General features: G+C 41.8%; 1 protein-coding gene across 4 annotated transcripts in view; it reads right to left on the bottom strand.

The window, feature by feature from the left end:
- LYN (LYN proto-oncogene, Src family tyrosine kinase) overlaps positions 1-25298 on the bottom strand; it is a 125479-nt gene that overhangs the window by 59487 nt on the left and 40694 nt on the right. For 2 of the 4 annotated variants that reach the window (XM_036263653.1, XM_036263654.1), the window contains exons 2-4: positions 5781-5917; positions 2245-2290; positions 1312-1417 (exon numbers count right to left, since the gene is read on the bottom strand). In XM_036263653.1, coding sequence (XP_036119546.1) covers positions 1312-1417; positions 2245-2290; positions 5781-5912 — 284 coding nt within the window. In that variant the 5' untranslated portion in view covers positions 5913-5917. The remainder of the gene's footprint in view (positions 1-1311; positions 1418-2244; positions 2291-5780; positions 5918-25298) is intronic. The other 2 variants (XM_036263656.1, XM_036263655.1) reach the window with 1 other exon arrangement.

Genomic DNA, 25298 nt, shown 5'->3' with positions numbered 1-25298 from the left:
AGAAATCCTTTAGGATCCTTACAGGCATGGGAGTCAAGGGAATAATGAATCATAGTCCCTATGTTATAAACTCCTTTGTCCAAACATCTAGTTTACATAGATCGATGCCATAGAAAAAGAAACAGAAAACCATAATTTCAAGCAGGCAGACCTCATCACTTGCTCTTGGCCTCAGCATGGAGCTGGGGAGGAGGACGGGGCAGTGAAGGAGGGAAAAATGGGCGGGTGCCTATGAGCCTCAATTATGTTGCCCTTCAAATTCCCACACAGATGGATCCTCATCAGCAAACAAGGAGGACTACAACGGGCACTGATCTATACGCCTGCGTTATATTTATCCGTATCATGCTCAACCAGTGAGCGATAATAGCTCTCAACCACCGAACACTTTATAGTTAATAAAGGGTCTTCCTCCTTTAATCCTGGTTGGCAGGCCAGGGCGCCATGTATGCAGATTAGAAGGAAAAGCAACCTAGATTGAAATAGTTGGAGTTCCTTATTCTCAGTACTGTTCTGAACTTCCATGGTCTGAGTAGGGTCACAGGCCTGTGAGTCAGCATGCTGAGTAGGGGCTTTTTCGAGATGACCACTGCATCAGCATAGTGCCCTTATAAATAGAACCAAGTTGGACCCATAAACCAAGTCTGAATTTGAGTAATGCAACTAAATAAAAACGGCATTATAATAACATGCACATTCCACACACAACCAAACTTCTTAAGATGGCAGAGATGAGTAAGAAAAAAACCAGCCCTGGCTGGTGTTTCTCAGGGGTTAGAACACCAGCCTGCTTACCACAGGGTCAAGGGTTTGATTCCCAGTCAAGGGCATGTACTTGGGTTGCAGGTTCGATTCCCAGCCGGCCCCCGTCGAGGCACGAGCGGGAGGCAACCAACTGATGTGTCTCTTTCACATCGATGTTTCTCTCTCTCTCCTCCCCCCTCCACTCTTTCTCTAAAAATCAATGAGAAACAAAAAATCCTCGAGTGAGGATTTAGCAAAAAGGAGAAAGAAAAGAAAGACAGGAAGACAGAAAGGAAGAGAGAGTGAGAGGAAGAGAGAGAGAAGCCAGTGTCTGTCTTCAAAGGGAAACCTCTGGAGGACGCTCGCAGGCCAATCTCAGAGGACAGTTTTTCAGCCCTGCCCCCGCCACTCCCAGCCCTGCCGCAGCAAGGAGGCTGCCTGGGAGGCCCCGCCCCAAGAGGGGATCAGGCTCTTGCTGCGCTACTGGGAGTAGCACGAGGGGCCAGCGTGTAAGACCCGACGGCCCGGGCACGGGGCAGCAGGAGCAATGTGCCTGGGCGTACTTACTCCTCCAGGACTTTCATCTTCTCTCCTTTCCTGAAAGACAAGTCGTCCGGGTGGATGCCATCATAGGGGTACAAGGCTATCACAATGTCTCCTTGTTCCTCTGGGTCTAAAAACAAAGAACACAAATGAAGACCTTTAAAAACTCATCAGCAGAAAACGTTTTGACAAATCCTCACGGGCACAAAGGATAACAGCATGTGCTGAAGAGACAGGGAGCTGGATAATCGTGTGTTTCCTTCCTAGTGGGTCTCACGGCCCACATGGTCCACAGTAAATAACATGCTGTATACATAGACGGTGTGCAATGTTCACTATCTCATATCATGCAGAGCTACACCTGTATTCACTCCAACTCTGTTTTTAAGAAATGATACACCATGCTCATAACAGTATTATTCATAGCAGCTAAAAGGAGGAAACAATCAACTGTCCAGTCACAGATGCATGGATAAACCAAATATGATCTATACATACTCTAGTGTTATTATTCAGCTTTATAAAAGGAAAGAAATCCTGACACCAGCCACACATGAGTGGGCTTTGAGGGCATTATACTAAGTGAAACAAGCCAGTCACCGAAGGAAAAATACCCTGTGATTTCCCTTATATGAGATTCCCAGAGTATCAAACTCACAGAGACAGAAGCAGAATAGTGGGTGCCAGGGGCTGGGAGGAAGAGGGACGGAGTTAGTGTTTAAGGGTATGGTTTCATTTTGGAAAGATGGGGAAGTTCTGGAGACGGATGGTGGTGAAGGTTCTACAGCAGTGTGAATTTGCTTAATGCCATTGACCTGTACACTTAAAAATGGTTAAAACAATCACTTTTATGTTATGTTTATTTTTCCACAATAAAAAAATAACACCCAGGAAAACGACTTCAAAGAGTCTCCAGCAGTAAAGAAAAGAAACCACCATGTTGCTATGAAAACATACCTTTAGTCTGAAACCTCTGTCCCGGTAAAAGCTGCGATTCTGGAACCTAGGAGAGAATATTGGTTACAAAAGAATTTGTATGTTTCGCTTTTCTTATTCACATTCCTGTTGTATGTTGTGTCATTTTTCTAACAGCAGCAAATGAGGTTTAGATTTGCTCATTTATTAAGCCAGAAAGAGGAGGACAGAGAAACATTCTGCAGAGCTCTGTCCTCCTCTACACGGCTCTTCCTTCTGAACAGTCATTTGCCTGTGGTGGCGGGAAAGGAACAGGGCTCTGGGCAGGGCTGCTGGATGCTCACCCAACTGTCCTTCTCACTGTTATTCAGTAACACAACCCTAATATTATTTGGGAGGCAATTTGCCCCGCTAAGTGGCTATGCTTCCAAATTCTCTAGCATTCTGTGCAGATGGAGGGAAGCAGTGTATCTATAAACAAAACAGTTGTGTGGGCCTCCGGGGCCTGATTCCCTTTGGCCTTGCCTTCCAGGTAAAGGCTGGAGTCTCCGCAGCCAGGGAGACCAGGCAGCAGGGACAGCAGAGCAAAGACGGAAGTGGCCTGGGACCTTGGGACCTTGTGGAATAGCCTTCCAAGCCAGGATGGCTGATCTCTGCGTTTCCCAGACTTACTTAAAAAACCGTAGTGAGGGCTCTGTTACTGGCTGCTGAGAAACAAGTCCTGATCCATCCAGGCTCTCTATGGCTGACCTGACCCATCAGGAGGACAGATGGCATCCCCTGTTATCTTAGTTGGAGATGAACTCTCAGGAAGAGTGTGACGGCACAAAAGGCTATTTTAAATACCTTTTAAATCAAATTCCTTTTTCTCTCAGTGAATGTGAGGAGGATGTATAAGACCTCTTGGACCCCTTTAAGGAAAGTACTCAGAGACCTATAACCACAAATGATGTAACTTTTCTGTTTGATTAGAGTGATTTAATGAAATGGGACCAAACAGTTTGTACTGAAATTTAAATTTCGGCTGACAGTTAGCCCATAAAATCTGGGCATGGTGGTGGCAGTGGTGGTGGCGGGGATTACTTTTTTTTCTGGTATCAGAAAATCATGGGTCCATATTATTCTTCAATACTTATTTCAAAAAGTTTTATACTGATTTTTAATCATTTAAATTTGCATAATTAGAATGTATGACAATTTTAAATGACAGAGGAAATAATTAGAAAATGAGAAACTAAATCATTTTGAAAGCAGCAGGCTGCTTTTCAAATATCAAAATGTCCCTAATTTGCTAATGTTTTAACACACTTTTTATAACACATATGCATCTCATCTACCCTTCCTCACTTTCCTTAAAGTGTCTGTTCCTTAGCCACTGGGGGGCTGCCTCCCCTCCCTGTCGATCCAGGGTGCGTTTTCGGTGCATCTGCCGGAGCTGAGAGTTCTCTGTGGCCATGGAATTAGGCCAAACTAACCGGCTCATGAAACAGGGCAGCTGTGACCACATAAGGTACAACTAAAATATGGGAATTGAAAGATGTCAAACATGTTTACTACTTCTGCTTTCTAACTTAATTTTTAACCTCCTTTACTTTTAATAAGATAAAAAAAAAGTGGTGTGTAAGTTTGTACTATTTTCCTTTGCTTCTCTGAATAAAAAACAACAACAACAAAAAAAAAACTTGTTCATCATTAAAGAAAGAAACAAACAAACAAGCATGGGTTTTAAAGCATGTAATATCTGGCATATGTAACACCAGAAAAAGCCAGATCCCCCTTTTTAAGAGATCTCTGAAGCCTATAATAAAGAGACTATTTGTGACTTCAATTCCTTATATCATTTTTTTTCTATTAATCATATTTATATAATATATAGTTCTACATCTATACCTATTAATGCAAAAGTAAGTTTATAGTCGTTCATATAATATATAATATATATATTATATATATATAATACAAGGATGAATATATAATACAAGAATAAATAATAATACAGGAAGAAACTGTGTTTTGTGTACTCACAATTGTAAACCTACCTGTAGGATATACATATTTATAACTAAATCATTAAAGCTGTTAATAATCTTATACATTTTGAGTTTCTATATAAAATTACAGTGTTAATGTTTCTATCCAGAATATCATGTATATTCACTCTTCATTTTCATTTCTTTTTAAGAAGGTCAATAGTGACTTATCAATTTCAACAATGACATGTGACTTGGACATACGTCATACCTGTAGGATAATGGGGAACGGGGGGGAGAAGGCTGGCTGAAGGTCTCGGTAACAATAATACACTTCTAGAATGCCAAGGCATTTAAAAACATGTCAAATGAGAGAAATTATAAAAACCACTTAATAAAGGCATTTGGGTTAATTTGGAATTAGCTGCTTCCAGATTAAATGCTGAGGAATTCCATAAAAACCAGGCTACAAGATGTGTCATACATATGTTTCATATGTTATCATACACAAAGAGAGAGCATCGTCCTGGCCAGGTGGCTCAGCTGGTTGGACTGTCGTCCCCTACACCAAAAGTTCGCCGGTTCAGTCCCTGGTCAGAGCATGTACGGGAGGCAACTGATGGATGTTTCTCTCTTTCTCTCACTCTCTCTCTCTACCCCACCTCTCAAAATCAATAAAAACATATCCTCAGGTGAGGATTAAATAATAAAAAAAGAGAGAGAGGATAAATGGAAAGGATATAACATCTGAGAAAAAGTGCATCCAAGGCTGTAATTGTCCAAAGCTTCGTTCTTCCTTCCCCATAAAATGTGACGTTCCTCTCCCTTCGCCCAGCATTGCCAAATTCATGCACGTCACTCATGGAACGTTTGTGGTGCAGATATTTGTGCAAAGTTAGTGGACAGAATTAGCTGTGTGTTTTTAAAAATCATTAATTATAGTGAACTGTGACAACCTCAGTATCTGTACTCATCAATTAATTGAACAAGATGGTGCAAAGGACACACTAGCACCTATTTTGGCTTCTGACTGGAATGCAGCATTTCCTTCTGCGTCCAGACCATTGCACTCATCTCACTACCTGTCCTAAATCACACGCGCTCAGATGGACATGTATGTCTTTATATGTAAAAATTGGGCATTCGCACCAGTGATATGCAAGATGAGTTTTTCTGCACACGAGGTGACCAAAGGCCGCTCTATCGTACAGTAAGTGACCTGATTTCTCTCAAATGTTTACAGGCTCTTTACAGGATTAAGTCACAAAGCATATCAAGAATGAGGCCTGCCCAGTCGGTGTAGCTCAGTGGAATGAGCATCGTCCCATGCTCCAAAAGGTCACCGATTCGATGCCCGGGTTTCGCACTCGATCCCCCCTAGGGAGCGTGCAGGAAGCAGTCAATTGATGTTCTTTTGTCGATGTTTCTATCTCTCTCTCCCTCTAGAACAATCAATACAAATACATTTTTAAAAAAGGAAAAGAATTGAGGCCCAAGCTCCTGCTGCAGTTCTCTGCACGCACATGCTAGACAGAGATCTGGTGTTTAACTCATGCAGCCATGCTTCCATCCTGCTGTGGGAACGCTCTCCTGAGACTATCTACTTACTGGCCTTGGCTGTTTATTGGACGTTGGATCTCTCACATAAATAGTTCGGTCAGTATTACGTACTGGTTGCGTCTTCAAATCTACTCCATCGTCATTCAGATTGTCTTTCCTTTTTGATTTTATACATCCCATATTTCCTGTTAGAATATAAAAGCAATGACATTGTTTTACCATTCTAGAACCGGCTTCAAGCCTCCAAAATCTCTCCATTGAAGAAGAATAAAAACAATACATTTTTTTATCATAGATAGTTAAACAAACTCAAATGTGGATATTGTTCACATTTGCTTAGATATTCATTTGTTCATTCATTTCTTCAAACATCTATTTATTTGGCATCAGTTTTATGTCAGCAAGACATAGCTCCTGCTCTAAAGATGTTCATATTCTGTGGCAAACGTGTGAACTAAATCGACAGGACAGTGGTTGGTCAATGACAGAGGATGCCCCAGATCTGGGAAAGGACATCTAACTCATGCAAGAGGAAAAGGCGGTGGTCAGGGGAAGCTTCCTGAAGGAAATGCTCTGTGAGTTAAAATGGAAGTGACGTCAGCCAGGTGGCAAAGTCAGTAAAGAAATTTCAGAAGGAAGGACCTTCAGGTGCAAACTATTAACCCTGAGACAACGCGGTCCCTTCACTGGGAACTAGTTCTATAGTATGAACCCCCTGACAAGGGGCAGGTAGGGAAGGCCAGGAGCTGGGCTGGAGGACAGGGAGGCACACCCTGGGTGCAAGGCAGAGGAGTTTGTTTGCCTCCCAACCCCACCCCTCAAGGTGAAGGACTCTGTATACAAGGTGAAGTGAGGGGCTCCAGGCTTCAAAGGCAAACATGGTTAAGAATTAGAATGCACAGAACCTGGCCCCACTGAATGTGGCTTGGGAAAACGGCAGGGACCTTCACCAAGACTGGAAATAAAAGAGGAGACAAAGGTATGGGAGAAAAGATGATTTGTAGGAGCATCCAAAAGATGAAATCCAGTAGGCTTCCTGGTAAGATACCTGACTGAAAATCCAGAGGTGGCAGAGAGACAGGCACAAATGATGGCAGCAGCAAGCCAGGGTCTGCGTAAGCCTTCGGAGGAAGGACTGGGGGCTGGGGCTGGACCAGTGCGAGTGACAGAACCATCCTTCTAAATGCCAAAGTCTTATTCAGTCGCTACTAGGATGTGTAGAGCACCACACAACGTACTCTGGGGACTAAAAAGATGATTTTAAAAATTGAAATCAGTCCTGGCCAGTTTGGCTCAGCGGTTAGAGCTTCGGCCTGCGGACCAGAGAGTCCCGGGTTCGGTGGGTTCGGTGTCTGCTAAGGGCATGTGCCTCGGCTGTAGTTTGTCCCTGACCCTGGTTGGGGTTGTGTGGCTGGCAGCCACTCGATGTGTCTCTCTCACGTAGATGTTTCTCTCTCTCTCTTCCCCCCTCTCTCCTTCCTGCTCTATCTGAAGATAAATGCAAAAATGTCCTTAAATGAGGATAAAAAAAAAAAAAAATTTGAAATCAGATATGAATCTTGCCTTACAGTATAGCCTCATGGTCAAATCTATACGCTGAAAATAAAACAAAATCTGCTATGAGCTTCACGTGAACGTCCTTTGCAGCGTGGTTTCCAAACCTGAAGGACACCAGAATCACCTGGACCAGCAGAGCAGATTCCTGGGCACTTCCCAGGAAATTCTCCGGGAGCTCAGAGGGGGCAGGGTTCTCCCAGGTGACCTATGTAATTCAGAAGCACAGCCATTGGGGGACCCCTGCCAAGAACTCCAGAGAAGGGCGAGACGATTTAGAGTTTGGAGAAGACAGAGGAACTGCTCTCGGAAATCCCAAGAGCACCCCTCTAAACTGTCCCCCACCCGCATCGCGGCCGCAGCTCATCGTTTGTGCATTGCTTCCAGGTGGACCTGCCTTGTTTATCATTTCATTAGCCGAGGGAAGCCTCTCAAGAACAGTCACACCTCTTTCTGAAACTAGTGAGCTGTAGTTCCCAAAATAAAGGGGAAGCAAGTACTTATTTGATTCAAAACAGCACATATTTTTCATATGCTAAAGTTTCTGAAATGAAGATGGGTTTTCAAGTTGATCAGTAAATAAGCAAGTGAGATCTTTTTCCACCAGTCCCAGTCCCTCTTCCCACCCCCACACCCCTAAAAAAGCATGTTTAACTGATCAGCTATTAAAATGGTGCTATATAAATGAGGGAATATGGTCCATTATGGAGGCCTCCTGCACTGACCCCTCAGCTCTGTGTGCGCTCAGGGGGAGGAGTCTTGGCTGGTAGGCTGGGCAATCCGGACCCAGGAACCCCACCAAGCTGGGGCTGCCCCCTTGCTTTCCCCTGGCGCCTCACCTCCCCTGCCCTCTCCCTATTTCTTGTCTTCTCCCTCTCGAGTTCTCCCTTTTTTCCAGATCTCTACAAAAATGTTACCCACAACAGATCTTCACTAACCATCTGATTGAAAATATCACCCCTCTGCCCACACCTTACGATGTACAATTTTATCTTTCTTATTATGACCATCATCCCATTACATAGTGGTTTCTTTTTGGTCAGCTCTCCAAAAAAGTGGGAGCTGGTGGGGCAGGTCCCAGCACTTAGAACAGGGCCAGCTCAGAGCAGGGGGTCTGAGAACATGTATCGAAAGAATGGACAGAGCAGCTCTGGGTGCTGCACTGGGGCTCCCTGCATCCCCCCGAGACCCTCCTGATAGAGGCGGGTAAGGGAAAGAAAGGGAGGAGCCATCCCCCACCACCAGTTGTTTTAAAAAAGACAGAGACCTCTAGAACAAACTTCTAGTTTATAGGAACAAAATGGAAAATCTTTAATATGCACTAAAGACTATACGAGCCTGGATACTTCCAGACATATGGGAGGAGCTGTGGAAATAGTCCATGTTAAGTGAGACTAAAGAGACACAATATGTGAACCTTGAATGAATCTTGGATGGGGAAGGCGGAGGGGATGCTGGTATAATTGAGGAAATCTGAAAAAGTTTGAACATGATATTAAGGGATTGTATGTTTTATAGGCGTAATAATGGCACTGTGGTTATGCTGAGAATGTCCACATCTTGGGATATGCCAGGTGTGTGGTCATGAAGGCTCAGGGTGTCTGCAACCGTCAACGCTTCAGTCAAAATGAAAAAAGGTGAGGGGGATGGAGGGAGAAGAGGGGACAAATAATAAAGAATTTGTGAATTTAAGTGAGGATATTCTTTTTTCCTGTAGATTTGAATTTTTCAAAATAAAACGTTGGAGGGGGTGAAATAAGGGGATATTATAAAGAACTTTATGCAGAAAACTTTTTCAAAATCTTAGACACTCCTATAGTGTGTGTGTGTGTGTGTGTGTGTGTGTGTGTGTGTGTGAAGGCAAGAGATGAGATTAGAAAAATACTTTTCGGGGTGTTATTTGTATGTCAGGTCAAGCAGTGTGGACTTCATTTATAGCCACGGAAAGGTTTTTAGCTGGAGGAAGGACACGCGGAGATCTCTACTTCAGCAAGAGGACTCTGTGGGAGAAGGGGGGCAGCTGGGTGGGGAACTCCACCACAAAGGCCTCTGAGGGCGTCCAGACAGACGACAAGGATTCCCAGAGCAGTGGCCCTGGAGAGGAAGATGAAGAATGAAAATAACAAGCAGTGGATGGAAGAAGGGGTAGCAATAGTCCACGGATTATCATTTACTTATCCTTAGTTTATGTTTTCCCTCCCCCATCATCATGGACAACTGAGAACGAAAAGTATGTTTTGTAGAAGAGAACAGTTACAATACTACTCCACAGGGAGCCCTGCTGCTGCTCAGGCTGAGGGGCCTCTGCTGACCGCCCACCAGGTTTTGCGATTGCTTCACTGTGCAGAAAGTACCAGAAATGTACAGAATACAATGTAGCCCCAACAGAAACTGAGAAAGTAGTTACATGTTTGCAAGTGATATGGGCTACAATTTACAATGATTTACACCTTAGAGTTTTTAAATTAAACGTTTATAATTTCCTGAGCGTCTCATTTAATCTTCAGAGAAACCGTATAAGCCAGGTGTTATTAACTCCATTTTACAGAGGAGTAAACTGAGGGATAAAGACACAGGAAGACTGGCCCAGAGTCACAGTGCTAGTGAAGGGTGGGGTTGGGACTCCACCTTTAGCCAGAAGTGAAAGCCTAACGTCTGTCCCCCACTTTTTTTTCTTATATGATGGCTCTTTTGAAACTGACGTTTTATCTACTTACTAATGATGCTAAATGAAGAGATTATATTTATAGCCTGCTTCTTTAAAAAAAAAAGTTTTTATTGATATTTTAGAGAGAAAAAAAGGGAAAGAGAGAAACATCAATAGGCTGCTTCCTGCAGGCCCCTTACTGGGTATTGAGCCCCAAACTTGGGCATGTGCCCTGCCCGGGAATCGAACTGGGACCTCTCAGCCCATGGGGTGACGCTCAATCCACTGAGCCACACTGGCCGGGCAAGACTGCTGCTTTCTTAAAAGGACTTGGAATGCTTTTCCAAAAAAGACAATGATAAGTTTAATAAAATGAAAACAGAAAACCCAAGCCAACAAAGAGAGGAGAATGCAAATGTGGAGGCAAGGTGGGTACCAGACAGGCTGGCACGTTTCCGGCAGGAAGGGCCGGAGGCAGCGTGGGTCCCGGCTTGCCCAGCGCTGCGCGAGGCGAAGAGGAAGCAGAGGGAAGGGAGGCCCCGCAGAAGAATCTAAGGTTACTGTGACGGACCTCACATACAGAGCTGTGGATGACGCAGTTGGCAATGCCTTCTTTTTTGTTTTCTTTCTTTCTTTCTTTTTTAACAGTAAATAAAGGCACATATTACTTGTGGAAACTTTGAGCAATGATGACAATAATAACTGGGGGTTTGACATGCAAATATAACTCCAGGATGTTCATCACAAAAGCTCGACTAGACGGTCTGAAGAGACACGGACAGCTGGGCAACCCTGCCTCACAAAGGGACACCCACAAGCACATCCAGGAAAGGGAGGCAGGTGACTTTCTCCAAAAATGTTTTCACTGGAACAAATATTCATTAGGGGTGGCTCATCCTCATTTAAGGGCCTTAGAATATAAAATCTATTTTTTTAAAAACACCCCAAAACTGACTCTGAGGTAAAAGACTCATGATGTCCCCTGGTTCCATATCCTCCTGTCTCCTGGGAGGTCTACACTGCCGTCCCATCTCCTCGACAAGGACATGCTTGTTCCACCTGGAATTCCACTTCGGGGATGTTTTTCACCAGCTTTATTGAGATATAATTGACATAACATTGTGTAAGTTTAAAGCCTACAAGGTGATGGTTTGAGATCACATATATTGTGAACTGCAGGGGTTCAGAAACAGTCACCCCAAGATGTACCTCTGAGATGTGTGGATTGTTCTGAGCTAAAGGAGATGTCACAGGCTCAAAAGAAACTTTTTTTTTTAAAGAATAAATGTGTATCTCATTCATGTCACAACAGGCTATAAAAGTGCCCAGCATCAAGGATTGAGCTCCCCCACATATATTTACCCAAAGACGACCTGGCCGACCTGAGCACACACAGCTGCTCAGACACAGGTGTCTCTTTGCCACACAGACAGGGCGGGCCTTGCTGGGCAGAGCCGGATTTCAAAGCAGACTGGGATGCGCAGCTGAACCCCCCCACCCCACCCCCAACACACACATACAAAAGGAGAGAAACTTCTACCCCCTAGTAAGTACCTAGAAGACTCTAAATTAGGGGCCCTGCCCATAATAAGAGATTATCAGAGATAATCTTTTCGATCTATTAAAAACCACTAATTATTGAATATCTGCTCTTCTTACGGCCAGTCCTGCAGTGACCTTGCTCCGGGCGAAGCCTGCAGGCACCTGATCTCATCCTAGCTCAGACGGCGTACACCTCACTTCCACTTTCTGTCCCTGGATCTCTCATAGATGTGAGGTTCCCATACGCACGTAAGTACTTAAATTTGACAATTTTCTCTTGTTAATCTGTTGCATGCAGATTTAGTTATTAGACCAATGGAAAGAAGCTTGAAGAGTAGAGGAAAGGGTCTTCCCTCTCCACACAGAACGTACCATGAGTTGTGAGTTAACACATCCATCACACCACAGTTACCAGGTTTGTTTGCTTGTTTTTATGGTGAGAACTTTTAGAGGAGTTTTTCTTTACATACACTTGCAGAAAGCACAAGGATGCTCATACTAGTGCTATTTCTGTTGCAGACAGAAACAATCTAGATGTTCATCAATAGGGGAATGTTCATTAAAGTAGGTCAAACTGACATATTATGAGTGAGGCAGATAAAGAGGAGAGATTTGTATAGTTCAGATATCTAGTCCACTAATTATTATTTTTTTAATATGTTTTGATTGTTTTTTTTTTTTTTTTTAGAGAGAGAGGAAGGGGGAGAGAGAAACATCCATGTGAGAGAGAAACATCCATCGGCTGCCTCCTGCACACCCCCTACTGGGGATTGACCCCAAAACCCGGGCATGTGCCCTGACCAGGAATAGAACCAGGACCTCTCAGTCTATGGGACAACACTCAATCCACTGAGCTACACCAGCCGGGCCCACCAATTATTATTGATTGAAAAATTTTTATATATACCAATCAATTTATATAATCAATCTATAATATACAAACATTCATATATACACATATATATGTGCACATACAGCTTATACAATATATAGTGCACATGTAATGTGCGCAGAAAGAAGTCTGAAACAATATCCACCACCATGTTGTTAGGTTCTAAAGTCTGCTTGTAAGGTATGAGATTCTATACAGGAATTGTCTCTTAAAAATTCCTAAGAAACACACTACAATTTGTAAAATATTTTGGAGTAAAGACTGTGGAGTTGGATTGCTAAACTCAAATCCTGGGTCCATCAATGATTATTAACTGTGTGATCTTGGGCAAGTTGCCTCAGTTTCCTCTGAAAAAAGGAAACACCTATCTAGCTCATTAGGTTGTTATGAGGATTAAGGAGTTATATTAGTTAATATTTTTTAAGTGTTTAGAAGTATACTTAAGACAGCACACAGTACAGATATAAATAAATGCGGTCCAAATGCCCATTATCCTCCAACATTGGAAGAGAAACAGCCCCATGACAAGATGCACAAGGACAACCCCTGTCTCACCACAAAGAGAGAACAGAAGCACATCTCCCACCTCGGCCTCAGGCACACGGGCCACTTGTACCACCCAAATGCACATTTCCTCCCTCTCTCTCCCTGCCCATCATTTGGACAAGGTACCGTACATGCCATGTCACTCTGCTATATGCTTTTATAATGCATACTTTCATTGCATGAGGACCTAATGTAAATGTACATAGTACTACGTGATTAAGAAAGTGAAAATTGACACCTCTCCAAACAGGCCAAGAGACCTATGAAAAAATGCTCAACATCACTAATCATCAGAGAATGCTTTAGTTTTGTTGAGTTTTCCCAGCAACAAGTGAATTTTTCACCCAAGGACAATTCACTGGGGATTCTGAATTCTCCCTCCTGTGACTGGCCTTCTCTTGTTGATCTTGCCATATCAGAGGTCACTCTGGAATAACCAGAAAAGTCTACGAGAGTAGGAGACAAAGTGGGTGAGGGGAGAAAAAGGAGCATGTAATTGCCTACTTCATGCCTGGCACAGAGAAGGAAAGCAAAGTCCAGAGATAAACCTGTGCCAGGTCACCCAAGGTCTTTAAGGTGAACTTGGTTCATTGGCTTAAAGCTGCATTCTTTACTCACCCAAGACCTTACAGCCCCTCTGTGGACTGAATTTCATTGCCAAAGGTGCTTTTTGAATTAGGGAGCTTAGAAAGACAAAAGAAAAAAAAGAGTAAGGAAGCCCCAAGGGCAGATAGATGGGTGGTAATGTTCCCAAACAAGTGATCTGAGCTTCAAAAGTAGATTGAGTTTGGTTCGGGGGTCATTCCTAGGAATTCATCCGTAAAATACGATCTTCCTGTGCTCGTACTTGCGTTCCAGGACCAGCTGTTAGCGCAAGAGATTCACTTTGCCCTCCTTAATGGAAACCTTTTAGAAACCCCAACTGTGTTCTTTCTTACTTTGAAGAATGAAACCTTAAAGACATTTTTAGAGAAGTAATGTCTATTGGAGAGCTGCAAAGTCTTCTCCAAACTTCCCACCACAGAAAAGGGCGTCAGGAAGGCCTCACTGTATCCTCGGGAGGGCGGAAGAGAAGAGAGTGCCCAAGCGCGACTCCACAAGAACTCCAGCAATTCCTAGCGTAAGTAGTTGTATTTGCTTGTCAATTTTTCTCAATTCCTTTGCATAAGATAGAATTGAAAGTGGTGTATAGCCAGACTCTATTTAAGCAACCATGGTTCTTCTCCTTACCTATCATAGTAATCATTTTCAAACATTCTCTGTATTTTTTCTCTATCAAGCCCCCAGAAAGTCATTGTTGATATAGTTGGTAAAATGGTAATCCAGGTCTTGTCTTTTTTTTTTTGGTACGTGCCCCTAGTGGGAACCGAACCCGGGACTCTCTGGTCCGCAGGCCGATGCCCCAACCACTGAGCCAAACCAGCCAGGGCAGACCTTGTCTTTCTTATTTGACCAGCCTAACACAAGGCCCTCCTAAGGTTGAAATACCATATGTGACAGGAACAGTGTCTGGGGGTAATTTAATCAATGTCATCTTGGTATTTGGTAATCCCTAGCCCCCAGTTTTCCTCTTGGTTCCATATCGAGAGCAAGTCCTCGAAGACTTGGATCACAAAGCTGTTCCTATGACAGGACATCTCCAGTCTGTGATGAAGGCTGAGTCACCGGCTCCCCCATGGAGAAGGGGGATGCGATTTACGAGGAGTGGGACAGGAGCCTGAAGGAATACAGAAAGAGTAAGTAAGCCCTGTGCCCAAAGGACCGGCCACTCCATTCACACTTCCTATTAGGGGCCAGCTGGGAAAGGGGCTGGGGGTGGGAAATGGCTTTAAGAAAATCTAGAGACCAGTGCTGGAGGAGTCTCTAGGTCTGAAAACAAGGAGCTGCTTCCCTCTTTGCTTCTCACGGCGAGGCATCAAGGAAAAGGGGGTGCCGAGATAAGAGAGCCAGACTTCTGTCCTTAGGCTCCCTTCACTCAGCCAGTCGAAGGTTTTAAGGGGATCCAGACATTTCCGAGTGTACTGATGTAGTCCATTCACCCTTGGGGTGGGTATCAGTATAACAGCCCCACGAACTGGCAGTGCCCAGTCATATCGCAGTGGGTATACCAAGAACATGGAGGGGACCTGTGCGTTCTTTCTCCCAAAGAACCCAATAGAAACCCCAAACCTACCTGGATACCACCTTGGAAAGGAGAAGAGGGAATGTGAAGGACTGAGCTCTTATCTTAAAGAAATGAAGTCAAAATGGAAAAGAGGCTCTTTAAACTGGAAATTTTTCAATCCCTACTGGCAAACGTAAGGTTGTTTTCCCATCTATGCTGTTCAGAGAACTGAAGAGAGTATATGTTGGAAGATGTGAAAACTTTCTCTTTTTCTTTGCACAGCTGAATTCTGCAAGCCTGCTACATGCAAGATGTAGTGGGTTCTGGAATTAGTGGTGATGGTTTTCCAGCCTTGTGAGTACACTACAAATCACTGAATTGCACGTTAAAAGGGTGAATTTAGAGTAAGTGAATTATATCAATAAAAATTAAATTAAAAATGTTTTTATTAATTTGAGAGAGAGAGGAACATCGATCATCTGCCTCCTGCATGCGCTCTGATGGGGATTGAACCCGAAACCTTGGTATGTGCCCGACTGGGAATCGGACCAGGCAATCTTTCGGAGCACGGGATGATGCTCAACCAGCTGAGCCACACCAGCCAGGGTAATAAACATTAGTTTTAAAAATGCTCTCCTCCCCGCAGAAGAAAGATGTAGTGCAGTATAGTTGGTTTCTTTCTTTATGCCTTTGCATCAAAATTCGATACATTTTAATTTGCCTTATATTTACTAACATCTTGATCTGATTTGAAACCATTTCTTTATTATATGCTATATCACAAAGATACGGGAAGACCCAGGGGCTATGTGGTTAACTATAATGTGGATGTGAAGCGTAAAAATGTAAAGATAACCTGATACTGAGAAATTCTGAAATAACAGTGCATAGAAATATCAAATTTACTGCATTTATGGAAACCTCAATAAACATGTATACTTTTTAAAATATATATTTTTATTGATTTTCTTAGATAGAGAGGAAGGGAGAGAAGCAGAGAGATAAAAACATCAATGAGAGAGAAACATTGATGGGCCACCTCCTGCACGTCCCATATTAGGGATTGAGCCAGCAACCCAGGCATTGTGACCTGACCAGGAATTGAACCGGCGACCTCTTGGTATGTGGGTCAATGCTCAGTCTACTGAGTCACACAAGCTGGGTTAAACATGTATACTTTTAATCACTGCATTTATTAGAATGAGTCTAGAAAAGAAGCATAAGATAATTACAGAGGTTTACGAGGATTTTGGACACCTGGCTCTTGCCTGGAAGACACAAGGAGACACTAACGAGAGGCGTGGGAAGTCAGGCATCAGGAAGGGTCTCGATGCTTGACGGCCCTATAATTATGGACAAAACCACTCTCTTTTCTGGACTCGAATTTCTTTACCATAAAATGAAATCACTAAGCATGGCATGAGAGGGTAAATGATAGTCTAACTTGACAAAACACATTAAGGTCCTTTCAAATGCATGCACTTAACCCAACATTACCTCTTCTATCAATAAATTATTTCTAAAATAATAACTGGGCAATTACACAAAGTTCTGTATAAGATTATATTTATTTTGGGACTGTTTGTAATACCATCCAATCAGAAATATACTTGTTTGCCAAGTAATAGGTCACTGGTTACATAAATGTAGGTCAGCTCTCAAAATTCATTGCACCCAAACACAGTTCTCCGAGGAATTTCAATTTACAAGATGATCAATTTATCAAAATTTGTATCTTTTAACTATCTGTGAGGTTTATAATAATTTCATATTAAGTAGGATGGTTTTAACAGCTTAAGTTTACAATAGTTTGAATTAGTTGGAGTGGTTTTAATAGCTTATGGATATAACAATTCCTATCAAATGCAATTGTTTTAAAAGTTTTTGAAGATTTCTATGATGCTTTAAAAGACGTTCTATTTTTTTTAAAGAAATGTTCTATTTTTAAAAATTAATGATTTTTGAGTTTTCTTAAGACTACAATAATAGTAATAGTTAATAGTAATTTAGTAGCTTAATTATTAAAAATAATTATGAGACAACCGAAGAAATTTGATCATTTATTGAATATTTGATAATAAAGAATTATCATCATTTTTAAAATCTTCACCTGAGGACATGTTTTATTAATTTTAGAGAGAGATGAAGGGGCAAAGAGAGAGAGAGAGAGAGAAACATTCACCAGTTGCTTCCCATACGTGCCCTGACCAGGGATGGAACCCGCAACCTTTGGTGTACAGGATGATGCTCCAACTAACTGAGCTTATTTGTCCACAGAAGGAATTATTGCTATCTTTGTGTTTAATAATGGTATTAATTTTATTCTGAAAAAATATTTATGAATATAATTTTAAAATAGTAATTAGTTTAACTGTAATATGAAATATGGTTGTTTCTGTTGTTTCTTAGTTCATTTCTTAATTTACTCATACTTACATTTTAGAATTTTAAACTAATTTTTAAAAATTCTTCAGCCCTGGCCCTGGCTGGTGTGGCACAGTTGGTTGGGCATTGTCCCGTACACCAAAAGGTTGCCGGTTCAATTCCCAGTCAGGGCACATGCCCAGGTTGCGGGTTCAAGCCCCTGTAGGGAATGTGCAGGAGGCAGCCAGTCGATGTTTTGTTTTCACATAGACGTTTCTCTCTCTCTAAAAAAAAATCAATAAGATATTTTTAAAAATTCTTCAACCCTGGTGATATGCTTTTACTATGTTTGAGGCTCAAGTCTTCTGCTTCTTTCTAGAAATTCCTCTACACATCCCACTTCCCTTCAATATCTCAGGATGGTTCTATTCTTTTGTGTCAAACGGTTTTGCAAAAAGCTATCAAATCAGCATATCTTAATTTCTTCTTAGAAACCAGAGTTTTAGCATGCCATATGCAAGGGAGTGTTTTGATCACTTCCAATTTCTTTCTGATGCTTCTAAATTTAAACTTAAATTAAAATTTAATTTTTTAATTGCAGAAACCTCAAGGTTGACATGCCATTTGAAGAACCAGCAAAAGAACATTAAAAATGCATAGTTTTTTCTTTTCTTTCTTTCTTTTTTTGTTGTTGTTGTTAATCCTCACCTGACGATATGTTTCCACTGATTTTTAGATAGATGGAAGGGAAGGAGGGAGAGAGAGAGAGAAACATCAATGTGAGCGAGACACACTGACTGGCTGCCCTTGCCTGGGAACGGACCCCGTGACTCTTTGGTCCATGGGCCAACGCTCTAACCCCTGAGCCAAACTGACCAAGGCAAAAATGCATAGTTTTTAAAAAATTGAAGTAATACTTAAGTGGTTAAGAGAAACAAGTCTTCTGGTAAATTGGATAATTTGATAAGTTCATCAAATTGGCCTTCAGGCAATTGGCTTTTAGAAAATTGATCTAAGTGAAATAAGCCCGTCAGAGAAAGACAAGTACCATATGATTTCACTCGCGTGTGGAATCTAATGAACAAAGTGAGCTAACAAGCAAATTAGAGACAGACCCACAGACAGGGAGCAGGCTGGCAGCTATAAGGGTAGGGGCTGGGCAGGGGGAGGGACTGAGCAAAAGAGAAAAAAAGAAAAGGAAAAAGCTTGTGGATACAGACAGCAGCGTGGTGATTCCAGGGATCAGGGCAGGAGTGGAGAAGGGTACGGGGGGATAAATGGTGGTGGATGGAGACTTGACTTGGGTGGTGAACACACAATACAGTGTACCGGTGATGTGTTGTGAAATTGTGCACCAGAAACCTGCATTTTGTTAGCCAGTGTCACCTCCAATAAATTGAATAAAAAGGAAAAAAAATATTTCACTGTAATAAAAAGAAAACTGATCTATAACATGATACCTCAACACAAAAGAATACTATATAATCATTAAAATACTATTTATATATGTATATACATTTATTAAAAGATTTTATAATATAATTCAGTGAAATAAAAGTTAAAAAAAAAAACAGTACAAATAGCATGGTAGCATTTTCATGAGGGGAAAAGATGTAGAAAAAAAGTCTAGGAAGAAACATCCTAAAATATCATAATGTTCATGGGATTGCATGTATTTCTGGGTTTGCCTTTCCAAATTTTTTTTTTGTTGTTGTTCAGATAGAGCGGGAGGGAGAGAAAGGAAGAGAGAGAGAGAGAGAAACATCGACGTGAAAGGGACACATCGAGTGGCTGCCTCCCGCACGACGCAACCGGGGCCGGGGACAAACTGTAACCAGGTATGTGCCCTTAGCGGGAACTGAACCCGGGTCCCTCCGGACCGCAGGCCGACGCTCTAACCGCTGAGCCAAACCAGCCAGGGAACCTTTCCAGATTTTTAAATTTTCCTTTTATATATTCATATATCAGAATTTGAAGGGCATCAGATCATGTGTTCAGTTATTCTTACTCTAAAATTTGTAAAGACATTTTCCATTTTGTATAAATTATATATATAAGTGCAATACAATGTACTTTATTATACAGATACAACATGCAGTATATACACAAATATATATGTGTGTGTATATATGCATAAACTTGTGCAAAATGGAAATCATTTTTGAAAATTTTATTTTATTCATTTTGAAAAATTTAAAACAAAATAAGAGAATCTGAAATGCATGGCCTAAGGTCCTTCAAACTCTGATAATCTGTGGGAGTGAAGAACTTGGAGAAGATGCAGGTGGGGCCTTAGTCTTCGTTAAGAACGTAAAAGGAAATAAAACAGAACTTGACAAATCATTGAGATGTTTACCCGACATAAGGAAAAATACTGCATGTCCAAGAGATGCCGTATGCTCCGGAGGGGCAGCAAGGGCTCTGCCGGGTGTCTCAGGAGGTGACAACCTTTCAAGCCCTCACGTGAACACAAGAGGCTGGGCCAATGGATCCCTACAAGCCCCCTTGTCTGTGTCCTAGCACAGTTAGCAGGTCTAAGGGAAGGCAGTTTGAGGTAGAAGAAATGGGCTGGCAAATGGTCCATGACGGGAATGAGGCAAGGGGCAGAAAAGGAGCCAGCGTGACGTGAGAAAGGGGCTGAGTAGCAAGAGCGAAGGCTGGGGTCCTGAACTTCTTATGATAAGTACCCAACTGACAGCAAACACACCGAAGATATGGGTGCTATTCCCCTGGATCAATAGGCAGTAAGCAGCTTCTCCCATAGGGCGGAACCCATTTGCATAACTTAGTTGAGCAATTTCACATGAGGAAGACAACAGGGGGTTGCTGAAACAGTGGGGGTTTTTAGTTTTGTTTCCCTTGACAATAAAAGGGAACACTATGAAAACAAGATGAGCTCATGGAAACTTAAATGTCATAGGGTTATGTGTCATTTAAAGGACCAGAGAGAAAATTAATAGTCAAGTCTCATCATGTATGTACAACCAAACAAGAAGTATCTTCCACATCAACATTTTTTTTAGCTTCACATTTTTATGATCAACGATCCAGCCAACTATATTGAGAAATGTACATAATTATGTATGATATCCCACTTTCAGAGTTAAGTGAGCTTTTCATAAATTCCCGGAACATAAGAGAAACTATTTTGAAATCAGGAAAAAGTGAAACTAAGTTCAAGAAGCTAAAAGAAGCCCACTGTTATATCATACCATCAGTTTCTGCACAATTGTTGGAGGGGGACTGCAAATCTACAAAAGTCTAGGTTATCTAGAGGCTAAGCAAAGAGAAAAACATGCCCATGGATATAGACAAATCTGCTTTTCTACAACAGGGGTCCTCAATCTCAGCACTATTGACACTTTGAGCCAAAAAATTATTATTGTGCGGGGCTGTCCTGTGCATTGTGGGATAGCGAGCAGCATCCTTGGCCTCTGCCCACTAGGTGCAGTACCACCCCCTCCTCCTCCTCATCTCCAGTTGTGACAACCAAAAATGTTTCCAGACATTGTGACATGTCCCCTGGTGAAAGTTATAGGGCAGGACATCTGATGTTTTAATTACTGATAATGACCTTCAGTATTGCTATTTTCTGTTACAGATTAGGGCCACACAATTGCTTGGTTAGTCATCCGTGAAAGATAAGTTTAATATTCCATAGTAAAATTTAAGAGGCATAGGCAGAAATTTTGTCCAATAGATAGATGTATGCCACTCTGCCAGTCCACACACGGACCTGGTATCTGTTAGAGGAGACCCAGAAACTTTGTGTAAAAATATCATAGCCCTGACTGTATACTTAAATAGAAGCTAGTCTCTTGAGATAAAGCTAGAAGAAACAGTAAAAATGATCTCTTCCACCTATTCCCCCTTATTAGGAAATTCAAGCTCAAAGAAGTCAAACCAAAATTAGTTGCTCATAGATTTTATGTCCACTGAAGGTAACAACAACAACAAAAACTCCTCATTTAGAAGTATACCATGAACAACACAGAGAGCCCAGATACAGACCCACAGAAATATAGTCAACTGATTTTTGACAAAGAAGCACAAGCAATGAAATGAAGAAAAGACAGTTTTTTTCAACAAAGAGTGCTGGAAATACTGGACAGCCACAAAAATTAATCTAGACCCAGAGATCACTTTTTTTTTTTTAATGAAAATTAACTCAAAATGGATAACAGAACTAAATGTAAAATGCAACCTAGAAAACTCCTGGAAGGTAACACTGGAGAAAATTTAGATGACTGTTTAGATCCAATACCAAAAGGATAATCCATGAAAGAAAAAATTTGCAGTTTTTTACAAAAGTAAACATACTATTAACATATGATTCGCCCTGGCCGGTTTGGCTCAGCGGTTAGAGCGTCGGCCTGCGGTCCGGAGAGACCCGGGTTCAGTTCCTGCTAAGGGCATGTACTTCGGTTGCAGTTTATCCCCGGCCCTGGTTGGTCGTGCAGGTGGCAGCCACTCGATGTGTCCCTTCACGTCGATGTTTCTGTCTCTCTCTCTCCCTTCCTCTCTCTCCCTCCCACTCTATCTGTACAAAAAAAAAAAAAAAAATGGAAAAATATCCTCGGGTGAGGATAAAAAACAAACAAACAAACAAACAAAAAAAAAACATATGATTCAGTGATCATACTCACTGATATTTACCCAAATGAATTAGAAACACATACAAGTACCTGTATATGTATATTTCTAACAGCTTTATTCACAATTGCCAAAACTTGGAAGCAACCAAGATGTCTTTCATTAGTCAAACAAACTGTGGTACATTCAGACAATGAAATATTATTCAGCATTAAAAAGAAATGAGTTCTCAAACTACAAAAATATATGGAGGAAACTTAAATGCATATTGGCAGGTAAAAGAAGCCTATTTGAACAGTCTACATGCTGTACAATTCCAACTATTTAACATTCTGGAGAAAGCAAAACTATGGAGACAGCAAAAGGATCAGTGATTGCCAGGAGTTCGAGAAGAGGGATGGGGACAGGGATGAACAGCTGGAGCACAGGGGACTTTTAGGGCAATGAGCTATTCTGTATGTTACTGTAACAGTGAACACGCGTCGTTATACTTTTGTCAAAACCCACAGAATGTACCACACAAAGAGCGAACCCTGCCCTGGCTGGTTTGGCTCAGAGGTTAGAGCGTCGGCACGTGGACCAGACCAGGCTCAGTTCCCGTTAAGGGCACGTACCTCGGTTGCAGTTTGTCCCTGGCCCCAGTTGGGGCCGTGTGGGTGGCAACCATTCAATGTGTCTCTCTCACATTGATGTTTCTCTCTCTCTCCCCCCCTCTCTCCCTCCTGCTCTATCTGAAGATAAATGCAAAAATGTCCTCAGGTGAGGATAAAAATCAACAACAAAAAAACAAAGAGTGAACCCTAATGAAAACTGTGAACTTTAGTTAATAATAATGTATTAATATCAGCTCATCAATTATAACAGATGTACCACACTAATAATGCAAGATGTTAATAATCAGGGGAAACTGGGGTGGGGTGGTGAATGCCATAAGGGAAACTCTCTGTACTTTCCACTCAATTTTTCTATAAATCTAACACTGCTCTAAAAATTAAAGTCTATCGATTCTTTAAAAAGTATATGGTGATACAATAGGCACTGTTCACATATTTTTGAGTCAGTATTTCAGAAAACAGATATACTCTGGTTTCTCTTCAGATCAGACAAATCTTTTGCTTTTTACTAAAATAGATCCTCAATTTTGAAAAGACTATTGCCTTAAAATATTATTTCTGCTGAGAAAAGTTGCACTCATCCAGACAGCATGTTCCTTCTTCACACCCATTGCTTTACGGTGATCAAGGGCGGGCTGCTGCCCACTCTGCCTTGGTGATGATGATGTAAAACACAATAGAATTTCATTAAGTCTTCTTGGCCTAATTCCCAAACTCACACAATAGTAGCTTAGGAAAATAACTGGTAAGAGCAGAAGTAATCTATTGATGTTTAATAATAAAGTCATTATTCCTAACAATATGCCTGTGGCCATTTATAATAAATGCAAAGTATGATTAAATTAGGCTTATAAAAATGGCAAAGCAAAGTCCATCTGAGAATGTAGCCCTGAGTTTACACATAGATATCTGCATAGTGAACAGGATTTTATCATCACTCAGTAATCCTTCAATTCCATGAGTCAACTAAGTAAAAAATAATATGGTAGCAGGTACAGAAACTATCTGTACCATTCAAAGACCACTGTGAAGCTCTTGAAATTGAGGTTAAGAAAGTGGTTGGGCCCTGGCCGGTTTGGCTCAGCAGTTAGAGCATTGGCCCGCGGACCAGAGAGTCCCGGGTGTGGTTCCTGCTAATGGCACGTACCTCAGTGGTGGTTCATCCCCAGCCCTGGCTGGGGTTGTGCAGGTGGCAGCCACTCAATGTGTCTCTCTTATGTCAATGTTTCTCTCTCTCTCTCTCTCTTTTTTCCTCTCTCCCTCTCTCTCTATCTGAAGATACATGTAAAATGTCCTTGAGTGAGGATGATAAAAAAAAAAAAGAAGAAGAAAGAAAGAAAGTGGTTGGATCTAGTGAGTAAAACTGGGTCAGACAGCTAGGCAGGTAGGGCAGGAGTCTGATGTTTTATGTTAAAGCTTTTTAGTTGTTTTGATTTTTAAAACTGTTTTTATTGACTTTTTAGAGAGAGAGGAAGGGAGAGAGAGAGACAGAAACATTGATGTGAGAGAGAAACATCAATCGGCTGCCTCCTGCACGTCCCCTATTGGGGATCGAGCTCACAACCCAGGCATGTGCCCTGACCAGGAATTGAACTGGGTCCTCTCAGTCCATGAGATGATGCTCAATCCATTGAGCCACACCAGCCAGGCAGTTGTTTTGATTTTTAAATTATGTGAAAGTATCACATTGAAAGTGGTAAGAATTAATAATTTCAGGATGGCTGAAACAACTGGATAAATAAATAAAAAATGTTTATGGATATGGTCAAGAAGATTGAAGAGAAGAAAAAGAGATGGTACAGAACAGGCCTGTACCATACTTCCCAAACTGTGTGCCAAGGCACCCCAAGGCACCACAGCAAATTCACATTATCCCCAGAAGTGCCTGGGGATATTTTCAAATTTCAAGGGAAACACATGGTATCTATCAGACCTCACGATAACTACTCTCTCAAAGTTTTAATACTACATCATGTTGTATTCCTATCAACATGGGCCACTCATCGCTGCGTGAAGCCAGGTTTTCTCTAGTTGCTGTGATAAAAACCAAGCATGTCTCAGGTGAAGATAAATATGGAACAGAAAGTGAGGGTGCTGGTGCCCAAATATGAATCCAAGAGCTGAGAAGTTGTGTGGCACAGGTACACGCATTGTGGCAGTGCAGCACACTGGTAGTGGTTATTTAAGAATAACACAAATATATATATATATATATTTGCTTTCAATGTACGTGTATTATCTTTTCAAATGGTCCTAAGTTGTTACAACAAACACTTACGAAGTTGTTTGGACCTAACTACCTAATGAATGGAAGTCTGGTGTTTGCTCTGCTCTAGGACTGCTATGGAAAAAATCACTGAGATACTCAGGGTGCTGAGAATCAAGAATATTTGGGAGCCTGGGAGCCTGTAATTTTACAAAGTAACAGCAACAGAGAGCGGGTTAGGACGGAGCAGGTGTGAGCTGTCAGCTTGAGCAGTGAGGCAGAAAGGCAGCAGAGGTGGGGGGTCACTGGCCGGGTGCACCCCTGGGAGGAGAGATGAGCCGCCTGGCATGGGGAACCCACTATCTTTACATTTCATTTTGCCTGCACTGCAGAAGAAAGAAACCACTGGTTCTGGACAAGTATTAATGCTGTAGAAGATGCTGCTTAAGTGATTTAAAATTTCAGAACATTTAAAATTTCTGTTTTAAACTTTAAACAGCTATT

The sequence above is a fragment of the Molossus molossus genome, unplaced genomic scaffold (genome assembly GCF_014108415.1).
Source record: "Molossus molossus isolate mMolMol1 unplaced genomic scaffold, mMolMol1.p scaffold_m16_p_16, whole genome shotgun sequence".
Classification (NCBI taxonomy): Eukaryota; Metazoa; Chordata; class Mammalia; order Chiroptera; family Molossidae; genus Molossus; species Molossus molossus.
Note: the sequence above shows the minus strand (reverse complement) of the source record. Positions and strands in the feature narration are given on the sequence as shown.